The 17,322-nt window shown below is 40.4% G+C and overlaps 1 protein-coding gene across 1 annotated transcript in view; it reads right to left on the bottom strand.

Moving 5' to 3' along the window:
• The window catches only part of LIFR (leukemia inhibitory factor receptor alpha), a 40,601-nt gene that overhangs the window by 2,343 nt on the left and 20,936 nt on the right, over positions 1–17,322 (bottom strand). The window contains exons 8-19 of the mRNA XM_009329433.1: positions 16,819–16,948; positions 14,817–14,980; positions 13,219–13,364; positions 10,304–10,469; positions 10,075–10,145; positions 9,468–9,681; positions 6,439–6,618; positions 4,728–4,829; positions 2,929–3,096; positions 2,126–2,287; positions 970–1,063; positions 364–442 (exon numbers count right to left, since the gene is read on the bottom strand). Coding sequence (XP_009327708.1) covers positions 364–442; positions 970–1,063; positions 2,126–2,287; positions 2,929–3,096; positions 4,728–4,829; positions 6,439–6,618; positions 9,468–9,681; positions 10,075–10,145; positions 10,304–10,469; positions 13,219–13,364; positions 14,817–14,980; positions 16,819–16,948 — 1,676 coding nt within the window. The remainder of the gene's footprint in view (positions 1–363; positions 443–969; positions 1,064–2,125; positions 2,288–2,928; positions 3,097–4,727; positions 4,830–6,438; positions 6,619–9,467; positions 9,682–10,074; positions 10,146–10,303; positions 10,470–13,218; positions 13,365–14,816; positions 14,981–16,818; positions 16,949–17,322) is intronic.

The raw sequence follows: 17,322 nt of genomic DNA, 5'->3' as shown, positions 1-17,322 counted from the left end.
CCGTGTCTACCAGGAGGTTTGGGATATGGCATCTTCTCTTCTCCACACTTTCTACTTCTTGTAACACTGTAACAAAGATGGGTACCTTACTCCCACATCAGTATCATGTACTGACACTTCCCATTAGTGCAGGAGGAGAGAAATGCAGCAGTCCTTTCCTAGTTCAAACTTTGCAAGTACCTAAATTAACAATAAGAAAGTTCTAGCTAGCACCTGACAAACGTTACTCGATACCTTGTCATGTTCCCCCTTCCCACAGAGTTTTTTCTACAACTGGAGCAGAAGAGTCAAAGTTTGCAAAGGAATTCTTTAATTGCAATACCTTTTAGAAGTTTAAAATACTAGATTTAAAATGTGGGTTACCTCACAGATGTTCTTCTGAAACTGCAGTGCCTTACTGTTCTCAGGATTCGGGATCTCTGGATAAAATGTTTCTTTAATCCTTTAAAGAGGAAAGAACAACCTTTTAAAAGTTACCAAGCCCTGAAGCAGACTGTGAATACACAACAGGGGTCAGGGCATTTCCCTTTAATTCAGAATACTGAAGACATCTGGCACAAAGATTTAGTGTGTTACACTTTCAGGGAGTCTTTAATGGAAAAAACAGCAAACCTCTGGGGAACTTGATACACCACGTTTACGGGAAGTTGAAGATGGTATGCCTACCTGAGTGTTTGTGGATGGCTCACAAATTAGTATGTCGCCAGCTTATTTCCACTTGGGAACTATTTATAAGCGGTGCTCACTGGGAGACAGGCTCCTGCAAAACCTTTTTGCATTCCTCACTCTGACATCTCTCCAACTCAATTTCTCCCTCACCTTCTACAGTATGTTTTTGCCACCCACCTTTAAACAAAGCCCACTGACATCTTTGGGTACTTGGAGAAAACAGAGAGTAACTAAAATAATGGAAAATTCTAGCACTGAAGCAAACACATCCAGGAAAAGATCAGAACTGAATGCATTTACCATTCCCTCTTTTGATAGCAGAAGATGCTGGCCACCACTCCAAGCAGCACAACCACTGCCACAGGAATGAGAATCGCAATGATTAATCCTACAGCTGGGGGACAAAAAAAGAAAAGACAGTATATATATATATCCAAAGTTAGCAGCAACTTTTATGCCTTTTCTAACATTCCCACAGATTAGAGACCGTTTCATCAAACTCATCTAACAGTGGTCTGCAAATAGTGACAGTGAAGCGTATCTATACCATACACTTCCCCTTTGCTGGAAGGGCAAAAGTCCATCCATAAACAGAGCTGATTCAGCGATACCTACAGGAATCAGCAGATAATTCTCTCTGATTGCTTAATTGCGAAAGGCTTCTGGTGCAATACAAGACTGATTGCCACTGTAATTTCTGTTCTCAGTAAGCACTGGAATTGCACTTTCAGGTTACTTGAACCGGCCAAATCTCTGGTAATGGCTCTTATAGGCCAACAACTCATTGCACAAACTGCACTGCCTTTTATACGGTTTACCATGCTTCTAATCCCCAGGGTTTAGCTCCAATACATTCCCACTGCCTTCCTCCATTGATGTTAAGTGCCTCAAGTTTGATTTTTTGTGTATTTTAGTTGCACCTTAGTGTTTAGTCTTTCACATGAAATATTTCCTTCCCCCCTCCATTCCCCAAAGTCAATCTGTTTTTTTCCTAACTGTCTCTCTGGGTTTGTTTCTGTCAGGGGATCGATAAAACTGAGTTCAAAGCAGTGAGGCATCTGTTTATAATTCTGAAATTGGTAAATACTTCCACAATGTCTTTCTTCCCACCATGTATTAGCAGATATTCATAATGGGAAACTTGACAAAAACAACTAGCTGCTTGAGAAGACTAAGTTCAGAGTCCACCGTATTTAGTAGTAGTTTAGAAGTTATTTTTCTTGCATACATTACCATGAACTACAAGGTAGCTAGCTGTAACAGGAAAGGAACTTTTCCTCACCCTGAAGTGTACCAATTTTTGTATTTAAAAATAACCAACTAAATAAATTAAAAATTAGACTGTAGGCCCGAACTACCTAATGGGACCAGAAAAAAACCAAAATAAGCTCAGCTTTATATACATTGTACAGGCCCTGTGCTGAAGACTATTAATGAACAGGGATATTCAACTTACAGTCCTCCTTCGTCACCACATAGAGGCTGTTTGGAGGGCTCAACCCACCAGCAGTGTAGGCTTGCAGGTCCAGCTGGTAACTTGTTTTGCCTTGAAGATCAAGTATTTTCAAAGACTTCTTTGTTAAGTCAGTGATATTCTTAACTTTAAGTTCTGGATTCCCTGTTTGTTTGGAAGCAGTAAAAAAGCATAACCTTATAAGAAAGGATTCCCACAGAAAGCCTCAGCTTTAGCAAGACTTTCCTGAAGTCAGCGTATGAAACCTGAAGAACAATCTGTGTAAAGGAAAACTGAAATAAAGAATCCTAGCAATGCTGCTTGCTTACACAGCACCAAACAGCACAGGAGTGTGTTGTTGCTGCGATTTACTTCAGTTTCTTCCACTCCTGCTTGTCCTCTCACGTTAATGTGAATCAGGCTTCAGTTCTGTAACAGAGATGTCCTTACAAGACGGGTGCTGGAAGAATATACCCAATTAAATATAGCCACGTAACCTCCCCCATGTCTCATCTAGCCAGGGTATCTGTACACAGGGCAGCGTGTCACATTGCCACTTAGTCACTGCACAGCTTTATGCAGGGTTTTCTCCGACTTTTGCCTTATATTAATAAACAACTGTGCTAATCACACAAGGAGCCAATTATTTCAAATGCTTTTGTCACATATCAGGGGCCAATTATGCCAGTGAGTAATGCAACTGAATTATGATTAAAGCATCTTTTTTTAAAGTGAAATTAAATTATTAAAAAAAAAAAAAAAAAAAAGCTCGAGCAAGGAAGTTGCAATCTATAGATTTCATTTACCTGATTCCGAAAGCCTAGGCTTTAAAACACCTTTTTCACCTTTTGCAAAGGAAAGCCGATACCCCTCCAAAAACCCCTGACAATCTTCAATAGGAATGTCTTCCCATTTTACCAATATAGAATCTGAAGAGGTTTCTTCTACAGTAAAATTTGGTGCACGTTTTGGAGCTGTAGGGAGAATTACAAAGGAAAAAGATAGTAAGAAACCACATTACCATTAAATGCTGAATCCATGTAAGTGTTTAATCAGTTTTATTTCAGGACTAGCATTTTCAACTTTTTCTTGAATACTTTTCCCTCATTCTGAAGAACATGTGAAAAGACTTAGCAGGTGATAACGACAAAAATACAAGTATGTCAGTCTCATTGCTATTAATTACTGCAGTATTATCTACTAACAGAAGCTGAAAGAAAAATCTTTCCTTGGGCAGCCTTCTTACAGACACATATATGCAAACACCTTTCTTTCTGCAACAAACCCCAAAAGATTGCATAAACATTCAGAGCATACAAATTACTTAGCTTTTAAAGGCTTTAACTCTGTGACTTCATAGCTTGTCTTCAAATTAAACAAACTCCACATTCCTATCATGGAAATCTATCTCAGCTTAAAAGAGCTACTACTTAGCAGGCATCACAAGTCCTTATTCCAATACCTGTACCCTACTGAAAGTGTTACATCAGATATTGTGTAAAGTCATGCGCATCAGGACTTAGATAAATGCCAAATGTCAGACTATCAGTGCTGAACTCATGTTTAAGAATGCATCTATTTTTGTCTTGATGGTTATCTGTCCAAAGGCAAATTTGAAGTTTTAGACTGAATCTATGCTCTTGTGCAAAGTGAATACATTTCTCAGTTCCTAATAAGTTTCTTCTGCATGTTCAATGCATTTTTAGTCCCCCAAAAGTCTTTATCCTTTTACCTTGAAAGCTTCCAATCTGTTGAGAATACATATGGAAAAATCTTCTGGGAAACTGTTCAGGATTTTGAGAGATATAAATGACTGGAAGTTGAGTTTCTGGTAAAATTGCCTTAACCTCACCTTCAACCTTAGCAATGAAATAAGCAACGGCATTTCCAAGGGCTCAGATTATGTCAGCAGCTCAGTTTTCCAAGCAAACTATTTTAGCAGAAAACACATTAAACTTCTAAGTGAAATGGGTGCTGTAGTTACAATACAATACAGTTGTGATGTTAAAGGGTAAAGCCATGTTCAGATTCCTGGGAACAGAAAGCATTCAGACACTAATGCATCTCCAGGCAAGCAAAGCTCAGCCCTAGATCAAACTGCAGTTACCCAGATGGGGTTGGTACGGGAGGGAATACAAGTGCAATTCTCAAAGTGGCTTGTATGCTAGGATCTAGTTCTGGTCTAAGAAGTGCTTTTAAACAGAAATGTTGTGGACACTTTTTATATTTCCTGAGCTGTACCAAATGTGCTCAGAAGTTTACTTTGACTTGACAAATCAAAAAGAGTTGCCTCCTCTCCTGCAGAAGTAACCCCATCCCTGTGGTTCAAATTATGCCTGTGCCTTCAACTCTGAAGACCACTGTCTTCAGAGCAAACTTCTGTGACACCTAGTGCCACCACACAAGCTGGAAAACACAGGGTTATTGCATGCTGGGAACTGGAAGTGGCTAGAGAAATGTATTATCATTATATACAGAGAACGAGCAGAAGTCAGTAGTATTGTATGGGGATTCTGGTCTCAATCTTCTTCTGCCAACACTGAGCTAAAAATAGACACAGTTTAAATTCACTTTGTAAAGATCCTGAACGATAAAGTGCACTTACGCAGTTCTTTCATATACCCAGTTATGTTTTTCAATAACTGATATCCACTGGATTTGCAGCCATATAGTGAAAAGTTGTATCTCACACCAGGTCTAAACAGAGCTGCAAGAGAAAAATAGCTGTAAGAATATTTCACTTATGAAGAGTGATGCTTTTAGCTTTCACATGATACAGACATATAAATACATATTAAAAAATTACAAAGTCTCAGACCACAGTGTTAGGTATAAATACTACCTCTACTTGTAATTCCTACAAAAGCTATGCCATGAGATGCAGTTTAGAAGCAGTAAGCAAATCTAGCTCCCGGAGAAATTTTGGTTCTAAACAAATAGTATTCAAAACAAGCTACTCAAATGGCATAAATTGCTCTTTCCATGCAGAAACACAAACTGAAGTAACCAGAAACAATCCTCTTCCTTTCCTCCCACGGCAGCCATGTAGATCCTGCCTCCTGCTCAGAAATACAAATGTATTTGGAAATACCCAGGCTTATTACAGCAACAGTACAAAAGAAATTCAGAGAACTCTCAAAAGTGATAGTGAAGCACTTAAGCAATGAACTCCAGGCCTGAACTGACTCTATAAAACAGATAGTCATGAAATTTCTGCTTCACATATCTTTGGTGGAGGCATAGGTGTTTGATACTACAACGTATAAATAATTTACGACTTCCCAGGATTTCCCAAGTCAGGCGTGTACACTACTTTCAAGATTTTTTCTAAACAAGATGCCACTGTGAAACTCTACAGAAGTCAAGTGGGTTTTGCAAGAGTTCAAGTCCAGCCTGAGAGATTCTCCTGGCAGGACTAAATGCAGAGGTGAATTTGCCAACTTGAGCCCAGCCCTAGCAGCCTGGTAACTCCCACAATCTGCCACAAGAAGCATCCCAGGAAAGTGCTCAGGACTAGAGCAGTGCATCGTTGGACAGACATAGTTTTGTCTGCTTAGAAAAAGCAGGCTCTAGCCAGCACAGACGAAAACAACATGGACACAGTGTTGTAATTCCAGGCAGGCAAACATATTGCCCGCTCCCCCCCCCCAGGTCTCACTCTCCCCCAACTTTTCTATGCACACAGCTCCAAGTTGTTTTCTCTAATGAAGACTTTATATACTAAACTCTTCTATACACCCTTTTAAACAGCAGAGAAAAATCCTACATCCTTCTTGGATCCTCTTTCCTCTTCTGCTCCTACTAGTCCCACCACAGCTGAGTTTCATTTCCCTGATCTGCCCACCAGCATCTAGAGACCTGGAATGTGCCCTGTTCCAGGAAATTTCAATTGCTGACAGCAAGCCAACACATGGAGGTCACACTTGAAAAAATCTGCCTCATGTAAAAACAACGGATTAGTCTTCCCCCATCCTGAGCAGTGCTGTTTATGTTTAGAATCCAAATAAAACCCCAAACCCTAGATTAGCTGTTATGCATTAGGCTGAGTTAGGAAGTTTTTGGGTGTAGCTAGAAGAGGTAATTTCAAAACAGTTAATAAACATAAGATGATAACAGTTAAGTCAAGACTAATATTTGGATTTGGCAAGGCTGTGTAAGAGATTAAAATAAACATAGTACCAAGAAGGGGTTCATTTATATACACAAGCACACAGCAATGCAATTATCTTCAACCTATAGCATTGATGCTGCTCTCATTCTACTTGCTACTCAGGCTCTCAACCAGAAAGACTCACAGAAAATTATTTCTGACTTACCAGACTTTATCACTGCATCTGTTGTATTTGAAGGAAATTTCTGCCAGTCCACACTACAGGGTTCAGATCCAGATGAATGACACCATTTTACTATGTAGCCACAGGTCATGTTGGGGTAAGAATTCCAAGAAATATAAATTCCATTCCCCATTGCCATGGCCCGATCTGTTTTGACATTGTCTGCAACAAAGACGACACAAAAAATCCATCAGAGGGCAGACACTTATCTATAGTCCAAGCTGGAAGAAAGCCTTCCAGCCACAGCACAAAGGTTTAATAAACTGCAGTCATTTCTAAGAATGAGAGGCGCGCTCCTGGCGGTGCACTCAACTGTGCTTTCTGAAGTGCTGGAAATCAGACGTAGCCTGCAGCAAATCCCTCAGTCAGCCTTAAGTATGATGACGAGAAGTGCTGCAGCTCAGGACTGGCTTAAAAAGCACTTTTTTAAGGTAAGGATTTACAGCAGATGTCAGGTTCAATTCTGACTTGACACCGATTTTGCAGGAGCCTCCAGTTTTTTTCCTGCTGTCATTTCATCAAACAGTTTGCTCTGTGTTTCTTTCAAAGTGTCTTGCTGTCACTTGCCTGACCACAGACAACCATTTTTCACCAAGAATCAACAGCAAAAGTCAAGTTTCTGGTGAACTTTATGGAAGGGCTCCAGTCTACCAAGGATAAGTTTAAAAAAAAAAAAAAAAAAAAGGTTCGCCTTTAGTTTATTTTTCTTGTTTCTGATCATCAAAGGTTTAGCTGCCCTTGAAGTGATCAGATCTTGGAATGACTTCTGATTCCTGCAGCTTCCCTCCATGGCTGTCCATCAGATGGGACCCCACCGAGCAAAGGGATGTTTTCCAAAGGCCACCACAACAGCTGTTGCCCCATGACAGATCTGCAAAAACAATCTCAGGGTCTCAGTTTTTCCTTTTTCAGTGTTCTCATCTATGCTCCCTATTGAGTCTATTATTTCATGTTATTAAAGCCATAAACTATGGAAGGCTGAAGGGCAAGGGCAGTTTTTAAGAAGCAGTGCTGTAAAAACTTTACTTTCACAGATGTGCTGTGAATGTCGAAGGACTCTAAATAATCTTAACATACAGCTAAGTGTACAATCCTTCTCTATCTTGCTCATTGCAAGAAAGACACACATGATTGAAAAAAGACAAGTCAACTCCAGAAGTTTTACAATACTTTTCCCTAAAAAACTACTATGCATCCAGTGAAACTACACTTCTATGACGCTGGATAAAGCAGTCTTCTAATAAGACTGCTTTAATTTTCCTATTTACAGGAAAGACTTTCTACTGACAGTGAGCACATACTCCCTAAAAAATGCTTAAATACACGACACTCAATTTAATTTCCTGAGCCAGATGACTAGAAATTCACACAGGGCAGTACTGCTCATTTTGGTGTATTTATAGCTGCAACCTAGACTAGTAGAAGTAACTACTAGCACTACAATACTACTGTGGTAGGGGAGCCTGTAACAGCCAGATTATATGCCCCGACTCCCTACAGAGCACTTTTCAGAGACAGTGAGAAATTATTTAAGGCAGAGCACCCTTTGTTTGTGTTTTCAGTTTTCACAAAACCTCAGCAGATCTCAAGCTTCGGAGCCACTGCTCTCTTACGGACGTTAAAAGCACTTACAGACTGTACACAGGAAGCAGCCAGAAAAGATGTTTGGGCAGAAATGTCATCCAGTTCAGTGAATGAGTCATCCTTCATGACTCCAGCCAGTGACTCAGATAATTCCTATACCAACTTGGGAGCAAATCTTCGACGAGTACAAGTTGGGTAACACCAAAGGGAACCTCAGACATCGGAGAGAAAGCTACAAATGAATGCAAAGCTCCAGCTGCCATCAGCTGTCCCACACCACAAACCTATTACAGAGACCTCCCCGACTCCCAAAGTCTCGTTCTTTCACTGCTGAAGGAGAGCTATAAAAGCATTTTCATTCATTCAGCTGTCCCATACAATTACTTTTCCCTCCAAGGAGCAGACTAAGAATACATTTTTAGGTTTGGTGTTTCGGAGAAGCACAAGAAACATTAGGAGCAATGGTTTTCCTTTGCATAGAAACAAACTTGTATTTCATTGTGAACCTCAGCCAAAGCATGTTTCTTCCTGCGAGAGATGGCACTGCCTTATCAGAACCTGAGTTGCAAGACAGGCAACTGTGATACCTGTTCTCTGGGTGGGGAAGGAGAAGCAGCACCATACATGCTCCTGGCAAACAAGCAGAGAGGGGCCTCGCTGTGTAAATATGTCCTTCCTGCAGAGCATCAGGCAGATCCGGAGCTAAAGGTTTCGGCTTTGGGAGATACACTCTTCCTGGTGTGCAGCAAAGCATGGACTCTCAACAGCCACATGCAATATGATCTCCCCAAGCTCAGTGTTAGGAGCAGAAAACCATCTGGCTCAGCTATTTCCCTTTACAAAAGCCCGCAGCAAAGTGGCAGTGTTTTATTTGGCAAGCTGAAGTCCTACCTCCTTTTCAAACCCCAGCTCCTAGCACAAGGGTGCCAACACTTTACCAACCAGACCGATTAATATTCTCCTCCAGAGCTCACAGGCATTGAACTGACAACTCTCCCCTTAAAATGCCACACAACACCCCCAAAACTTTATTCTGATTCTCTTTAGCATGTAAAACTTTTCAGCGTCTCAACAAGAACACACAGAAATAAACTCAGCTCCCTAAACATCTGAGATTGACACTAATGCTTTGAAGCCTCATTCTTGTTGTTCCTGGGAGGTGTCCAGAAAAGCGCAAATAGTTGCAGAGACTGCACACTATCACCCTCCTTTTATGCAGACAGCACACTTAATAGGCGAGACCTGCTACCCTGAAAGCAAAGCAGCCATTTTTTTCTTCCCCCATGCAGTAGATTTGGGTGGGGAAATAAACCAGAAACCAAACACAAACAAACAAAGCATGTTATCATCTTATTTTTCAATAAACAAACTCGCCCAGGTATTCCCCAAGCTTTGAAAGTGTTTAGCTCTCTGCTGTGAGCACTCACCGCTTGGAAGTTCCACGCTCGTTATCCTCGAGGGAGGAGACGAGCCTGCATGGTTTTTGGCTACAACGCTAATTACACAGTCATTTTTTCCAAGTTTTATCTCAGTACTGTTTGAGGGTTCAGTGACTTCTTTATACTCCAGTGGCGTCTCTAGCAGGTAGCAGGACACTTCATGAGACACTATTTTTCCATTGGCTTCAGAAAGGGATAAAGGCTATGAACGAACAAAGAGGAGCACATTAAAACCAAAACGGAATAAACAAAAGAAGACATAGGATAACATGAGTTTAATGTCCTGATCTAGTCTGATGAATGTATAGGACTACGAGGCAGAAAAAAGTGACTTTGAGAATTTATTTTCAGCTGGGATGTATTAAAAATTTAATTCTTCATGTGAAATGCTTCTCAATGCAATGTTTAAATTATAAAACTTTAATAATATTCTCATTTGGGGAAAAATAATTGTCTCAATGGATGGTTATATAAAAAGTTAAGAAAAACAGTCCGATTTATTGACTGTAAACTTTACTCATTTATAAATGTGTAAGGAAATAGTTTTTCATAGAGTTACATTACATAATATTTTAAAACTAAGTGTCCTATCTACCTTCCAAAAGATTTTTAGACTTTTTCCAGAAGGACTTCTCTCTCTCCAGATATCTGGTCCTCTTGCAGGAGCTAAGAAGAAAAAAAAAAAAAAGTTTTGGGGTTTTTTTCCAAGTTGCACAGTAGACAATTTACCATCTATCAAAAAGTAAGCTTTTTAGATGGCTAATTTTAAAATATATGGCTTCACAATGTCAACATTTTATCAACAAAGAATTAAATAAACTTACGGGCTTCCAGTGTTGTGTGCTCCTCTATCCTGCTCCAGCCACTCCACCTCCAGAAGTGGTCAGCAGCCGAACAGCGCACCCTCAACTGGTATTTGGTATATGGGTGCAATGCGTTCAGCTGAGCTGTGTAAGTTGAGAATTTTCCACCAGGCATGGAGACATTGTGCTGTTAAAAATTTACAGAAATTGACGTGTTGCACATATTTTTTTTGCTCCTAGATTATGCTGAAAGTTAACACCTAAAAAGGTGGTATTTTTCCCCAAAAATACCGACTGTGAAAAAAAAGCTGCAGTCAAGCCCTATAAAGAAATTAATGAAAAAGAAAAGTATTTCCTATGCAATCAACCTAAACAAAGGAAAATTTTTCAGAGATTTGCCAAAATGAAGTCACCTATAGCACAGAAGCTGAAATATGACAGTAGGTAGCACCTTTGAGGTGTAAAACATGAAAAGGAGATGAGCCTTCAATGGGATGAGCTCTGCATACAGTAGCAGGCTGCTGCTTCCCATCTATCCTGTCCGGTCCCCCTCTCCTATATGCAGCAAAACTTCTGTTCAATGTGAGGCAGGCCAGGATTTCACCTCTGGTGTTCAGAACCTGCACTTCCCGCTTCCACTGTGCATGTGCACATCAAACTGGGTGGACAAAGGCCTTTTTCCTAAGATACATGCACAGAAGCATGCTAAAGACAGCCTGAGCAAGATGCTTATCATGCAGTCTTCTTCCTAGGCAGCCCTTTTTTCTTCAAAAGATAGTATCCAAGTCTTACCCAGGTGATCTCTGTTCACAGCTCTTATGACAGGACTAATCTCTCCTGTTATTCTTAAAACCGTGCGAGTCTAGGGCGTATTTCAGTTTCATGACTACTTAAACAAACCCTAAGCCTGGGAATATTTTTTACTGAATCTAATTATAACACATGTGCATCACAGCTGCCAAAAACTGGACTCCAAGTGACTTGAAGCTGCAACTAATTGTGCATTTCTAAAGCCAAATGACAACGTGAAAAATATAAAAAAAGCTTCTGAAAACATCCTCAAAATGCCATGTAAAATCCCATAACAATTTCACAGCTACTTTTGTTTATTACAGGGAACTCTTGGAGGTTTTTTATTAAGCAACCAGAGACAACATAAAAGCTTCTACCAAGCTGTTTGCTGTGTTTCAAAATATCTGTAGCTGTGGGGTCTGATACAGGTGCAGTGAATCAAACTGCTGTGGCAGCATAAGACCTTACCATCTCCCACTGCCCCAGATTACTAACCTGGTAGCAGAGTTCACAAGCAAGTATGTGCGCCAGGCTTCGAGCAGTGTAACTGTGGCTAGACAGAACTGTGCAAACCTACTTTTTTAGCAGTTTAAGCTAATGGAGCTGGGGGTGGGTGACACTTCGGTGTTTGTTCCCCCTGCTGACTGCTCCAGAAGCAGTAACTGTTGGGAGCAGAGAAATGCAGACAACTGTGGGTGATGGTATCTCAGACTATATACCAAAATCCAACATAGCTCACCTATCAGAGCTGTTATGTACACCTAAAAGCCAGTTCCTTCTGCTTTTAATTCCAAATGTATCTACAATTTTCTTTGCAGTACCTAATCTCTGGGTACTACTTAACACATGTCATTATGGAGAAAATATAAAAGCTTAAGGCTTCCACACTCACTAAATGCTTTGAAAGTATTTTAAAAATACAGAGCATGCGTTAACTACTACCCTATTATTTCAGAAGCAATGTATATAATGATTATCTTCAGTCTTAGCTGCATCACTTCTGTGGCTTGAGCTACTTTATTCAAGGCTGTGACCAAAGCTGTGCCCGACAGGCAACTAAATGCAGTGGGTAATAGAATATTCCTGCTAAAAATCAAACAAGTGTTGTAAAAAGCAGCCTCTGAAGTTAATGTGCTCAAATTACAAATTCAGGCTCTGTGCACCAAGACTTGGTAATTCAGCATGTGCCTACCCAAGCTGGTGAGAGATACTCCATCTGAATGCACAAACACAGAATTTGGGGGTAAACCTCAGGCCAACCGGACATGCAGTTCTGCCATTAGGCTTCCCTAGTGACACAGATCACCCCACACTACGTTAGGCAATACGGAAGAAGAGGATATATTCCTACCACTGACACTCAGTATCTGATGGTGGTGTCTAAATTAGTATCCTAAGCTCCTCTGACAGTCAGCAGAGTAAATACGCAGCTCCAGTCAGTGACGCAGAACACCAAAGCCGGGCAGCAGCTGGAAGCCTGAATGCTGGAAAATCTGAACCCCACCCAGAAATACCACCTTCTCTCCAGCTGCAGAGGTCTTCACTAGGGATTACCTACTGATACACCCAGTGGGAGAACCCTTCCCTATCGTGCCTCTACACCACTGACATACGAGCAGGTTTAGCAGCTCCGTGTTACAGCCACATGCATGTCAATTGCTGACAGCAAGCAAATGCAGTGTTCTCCAAGGGGAAAAAAAAACCAAAGAAATTCAAGTACAGATTGCAAGTGGCAATCTGAAACAACCACTGCGGAAGTCTGCAGGGCAGCAGCGCATCCTGGAACAAGCTTGTGTTAATACAGTTTGCATGAGGAAGGACAAAGTACAAGGACTGTTACCTAACAGGTCAGCCTAAAGCACTATGCACGCTCTTGAAGCACCAAATAACATGGTGGGTAATTTGACTTTCCTCTAAATTGGTTTAAAACCAATCAAAAAAAAAAGAAAGCAGGCAACCACAGAGATGAGCAGAACTTTTTCTGATTTTAGTAGATGAACTTCTAGTCATTACCACATTAATCATTTAACAAGATGACCAGAATGAAGCTCTTAGGGAGAAAAGAATTTGAAATGTAATTAGTTCAGTGAAAAAGATGCACATCTGAGCCAAAAAAAAAAAAATCCATTAAAAGCAACACTTACCAGTTTTCGCTCATAGTGACCACTGCTAATTTCAATTTGACACAGAAGCCTGATCTCAGCAAAGCTGCCATTTATAAACCAACGCAGATGGACGCTTGTAGAGCTGTTCCCAGAAACAGTTAACTTTTCTGGAGTTTTTGGATGAACTTAAAATATAAAGAAAAAACTTTCAGTTCTAAGAAAAAAAACATTCACTTTAGTTCAGAAAAATCTGATTTTAAAAGATCGAAGAGAATCAGAAGGATAAAGAAGCGATCCGATCAGCATCTAGGACAGCTGGTGCTGGGAAGGCACCTGCAAGCAGTCTCATTCCTGATGCTCTTCTCAGCTATCAAACATTGGAACAGATTTACTTAAGGCTGAGCATACTAGCATGTGTGATAAGGAGTTGGAGACACAGAAAAACATTTCGCCTCCTACTGACTTTATCAAAAAAGCAAAACGCGAGCTATGTCAGAAGACCACAGTGACGGATGAAACTCATTCAACTTTGATCACCTTCTGGGAACTTTTAAAGTTAGAACTTAAAATCTGCAGGCTAGGACAGGGTAGGACTCCTGAATGACCTCTCCCTCCCCAAAACCCCCTTCGTGGAATTTTTCAATAATATTCAGTACTACTATTCATAGCTATCAGAGAAAAAAATCTCTACTGCTGGAATTGGTCCAGTTACCCTTAAGGAAATATGTACTCTATGATGGGAATTAAGTGGACAGTGAGGGAAAGAAAGGAAAGGAAACAAATAGGAAATAGCAGTCGCATCAACTGGGTGCAAAACAGCCCAGTTTATAATTAACAGAAACAAATTATGCCTTTTTAGGACCTGCCAATTCACTCTGACAATTCTAACCTCAGGCTACTTGAACTGGGACATGGACAAAAAAAGGGCACCGTCTTCTATTTCAAATTCAGTTTTTCAGAGAGAACGGTGGAATTCTGTAACCATTAGGAATCCCTGAGTCCTCAGCTGTGGTTGTGGAGGCAGATGGAAAAGGATGGAGAAGACAGCACTAGAAAGGTGGTCATTTTCTCCCTTTCCTTTTTTAAACTGAAGGTCTAATGAAAGAAGTAATTTCTTTCTACAAACCATGATAGCAGATGATCATGGCTATTACCAATAGCAATGTTATTACCTTTTACCTTTTAGTGCTACTTTTTTTATGCTCCAAATCCTGCTGTTACAAACTTGCATAATATTTTGCCCTATAAGCAGACACTGAAATACAGGGTCACTCACAGTTCATAAAGTTACACCTAAATTTTAATTATTGATGTGTAATAGAATGTGAAATAATATGTATTACAACAACAGCAGCTGGCTAATTATTAGATCACAAGTAGCATTTATCCACATAGCAGTGTATCCAATCTGGTAGCATTGCTGTCAAGAACTGGCCCTGTACACCTAATCGTTGCTTCAGGACATGTCCTAAGCTATTTTCTTTTCAAGTTCAAATTATTGAACACAGCAAAATACTGGTAACAATAAAGCAAAGTAATGACAAGTATACCATGTCAGAGTTCTTCAAACCCAAAACAAAGAAATGGTTAGCATGCAATAAACATATCTTTTTGCCTTTGTAATTCTTAAGTCTTACCTCTTTGAGTTAAGTCAACCAAAAGCGATGACTCTGTCTGTCCGATAGGATTGGAGACGCCTAATATGAAATCGTAAGTTTTTTGGTCAGCCAGTACTGGAAAGCCACAGACACGCTCTCTGTTCATTTCATTGATTTCGCATGAAACATTTTTACCAGATAGTCTACAAAGTAAAAGCGGGGGAACAACTTAATTTTTGAGTAAGATAATTTCTAGCAACAGTCAGAAGTCTAGACTGAAAACACAGTAAAGAACGATGGGTTCACTGACACATGGCTTACAGAATGATTTGATTGCAGAGGCATATCTAACACCACAACGCAGGTTAAAGTGGCATCAGTCATGACTTGCCCTGTTCTCACGTGAAACTCTCCTCTTCCACTAGCATAACATTTCCATCCTCTCACTTCTCAAAAGCCTGGAAAACAGGTAGGTCCTGTAAAACCACCTCACAAGTCACAACTAAGATTCTGATTTAAAGTATCTTTGTTCAGATCAGCATACATTTGCATTTAAAGAATGTTCTTAATTGCTTTTTGAACTAGGGAGATGCACACACATTACATCTTTCTATCATCAGCCCTGCCAAATCTAAACTAAGGTTTGTTACCTGGGATACATCCACTAGTCCCAGTCATTTTTAAATCACAAGTAGGGGAGGCAGTCTGGTAACAGCCAAGACCAGAGTTACATCTTTAGGGGTAAAATCTGAAGTGTGTATCTCTTTGTATGTACGTACATAGAAGTTGCTTTAATTATGATCTGCGTAAACCTCTCATTCAGTAGCACAAGTTTAATTTCTTCCTTTGGGCATTTTTTCTGTGTTCTAGCTGAGCTCTGAGTTTTCTCCATACCATACTCTCTATTTCAATAGCTCAGTGTGGGCTGAGAACAAGGATGAGAATATTTACCCTGAAATGCATCACATTAATCTCCTCACAGCTTTGGGCTGAGCGAAACAAGTCTGAACTATGTCCTCGTTTATGAGCTGAATATGGGCAGCCAGTGACTGGAGCTCCTTTCCTTTGAATACCTGCCCTGTTTTGTCCACCTCTTTGCACCCTACCCAATGACTTTTTTAGCACTAGCATTCTGGATGACATCTGCGACTGTAACTCAATCCTCATTGCCTCTGACTTGCTTCAAAGCCACCATGAGACTCCATTTCCCATCAGATTGTGTGACTCAGGCCTCTCCTGGCTCCTTTCCCTGACTGCTCCTTTGGCATTACGGGGGAGCCTCCTTGCCATGAGAATTTTGTTAACTCCTGACTTCTAATCACAACCACCAAGGAATCCTATTTACAAGTGCTATTCCAAAACAATGATTCTTCATTTTCAAGGCTTTACATGGCCTACGATGTAAGACAAACTAGTGGGACACCAGTCTTCACTCCTTTCTGTGGATGATGCCAGTGTTATTTTCCATTTCAATGTTTTCCAGGTAATGTGCACTTTGCCTGCTCTACACTGTCTAGTTCTTAATGCTGGGAGGAGAACGGGTGTAGGCTTATTGCTGTTTTCCCTTGTAGTATTTGGGAAATGCCCCATGGCCTGTCTTACAATAGTTCCTTAGTGAATTTCTGTCATCCTGCATAGCAGAAGCTCAGTAAATATCTGACAGATGATCTGACCCAGGTTGCATATAAAAAAATTTTAAAAACTAGTGAATGACTCCTACTATCTCCCTGCGTTTTCATATTGGTCTTATCTACACGTTGGTAGCAGCCTGAGACACTCAGCCCTTTATTTTCTCATGAGTTCATAATGGCCTAAGTCTTTGGGTAAAGCCATCCTTAATTCCCATTGGAATTCTGCAGAGCTAGATGAGGGTTCTCCAAGTTTAGTTTTGTTTCAGCTTCCACAAACTCTTGAAAAGTATTTTAGGCTCTAAACAATGGAGACTATCTCATTTAAATAGGCATGGTGCAGTAAGTCACAGGCAGCAATGGATATATTCCAGTTCTACCCTTTCACTCTTTTTAGTGCTGAATTGCTTTACCTTTCAAATAAACTGTAGTTTGTTCTTCGTTTTCCGTATAGTCCACTGGGTCTGCCTGGTTTCCAGGTGCATTTTATTACCAGGAAGTTGGATGTTTCACAGCTGAGGTTTTGGGGAATATCAGGGGCATCTGTAGCATGAAAGGAAACCAAACCAGTGAGCCAATGTTTTGCCAGCCTAGTGTGACAGTTGGGACACTAGCTTCCTGAAAGCATCACCATTCATTTTTGCTGGGTCTAGATTGTGTGCCTCACAAATACATGGTAATAGTTATGCTCCAACCATATAAATAATATGCTTAAAAAAAATCCCAGTAAAACAGACGGATAATTATTATCAGCCCCATCTGACTAACACTTGACTCTAGGCTTCTAAGTGGGTGGGTAATCTGGTAAATCAAATGCAAATATGTTCACAAGCTCCAGGCTCTGACCTGGAAGTGTTTCACTGAAACTCTGCCAAGACTTTTCCAAAATTCTGAGCATCAGTTTAGCCGCTGAGCAA

The sequence above is a fragment of the Pygoscelis adeliae genome, unplaced genomic scaffold (assembly GCF_000699105.1).
Source record: "Pygoscelis adeliae isolate BGI_AS28 unplaced genomic scaffold, ASM69910v1 Scaffold47, whole genome shotgun sequence".
In the NCBI taxonomy this organism is placed as follows: domain Eukaryota; kingdom Metazoa; phylum Chordata; class Aves; order Sphenisciformes; family Spheniscidae; genus Pygoscelis; species Pygoscelis adeliae.
The sequence above is the reverse complement of the archived record's forward strand: the minus strand, read 5'-3'. Positions and strand labels throughout refer to the sequence as shown.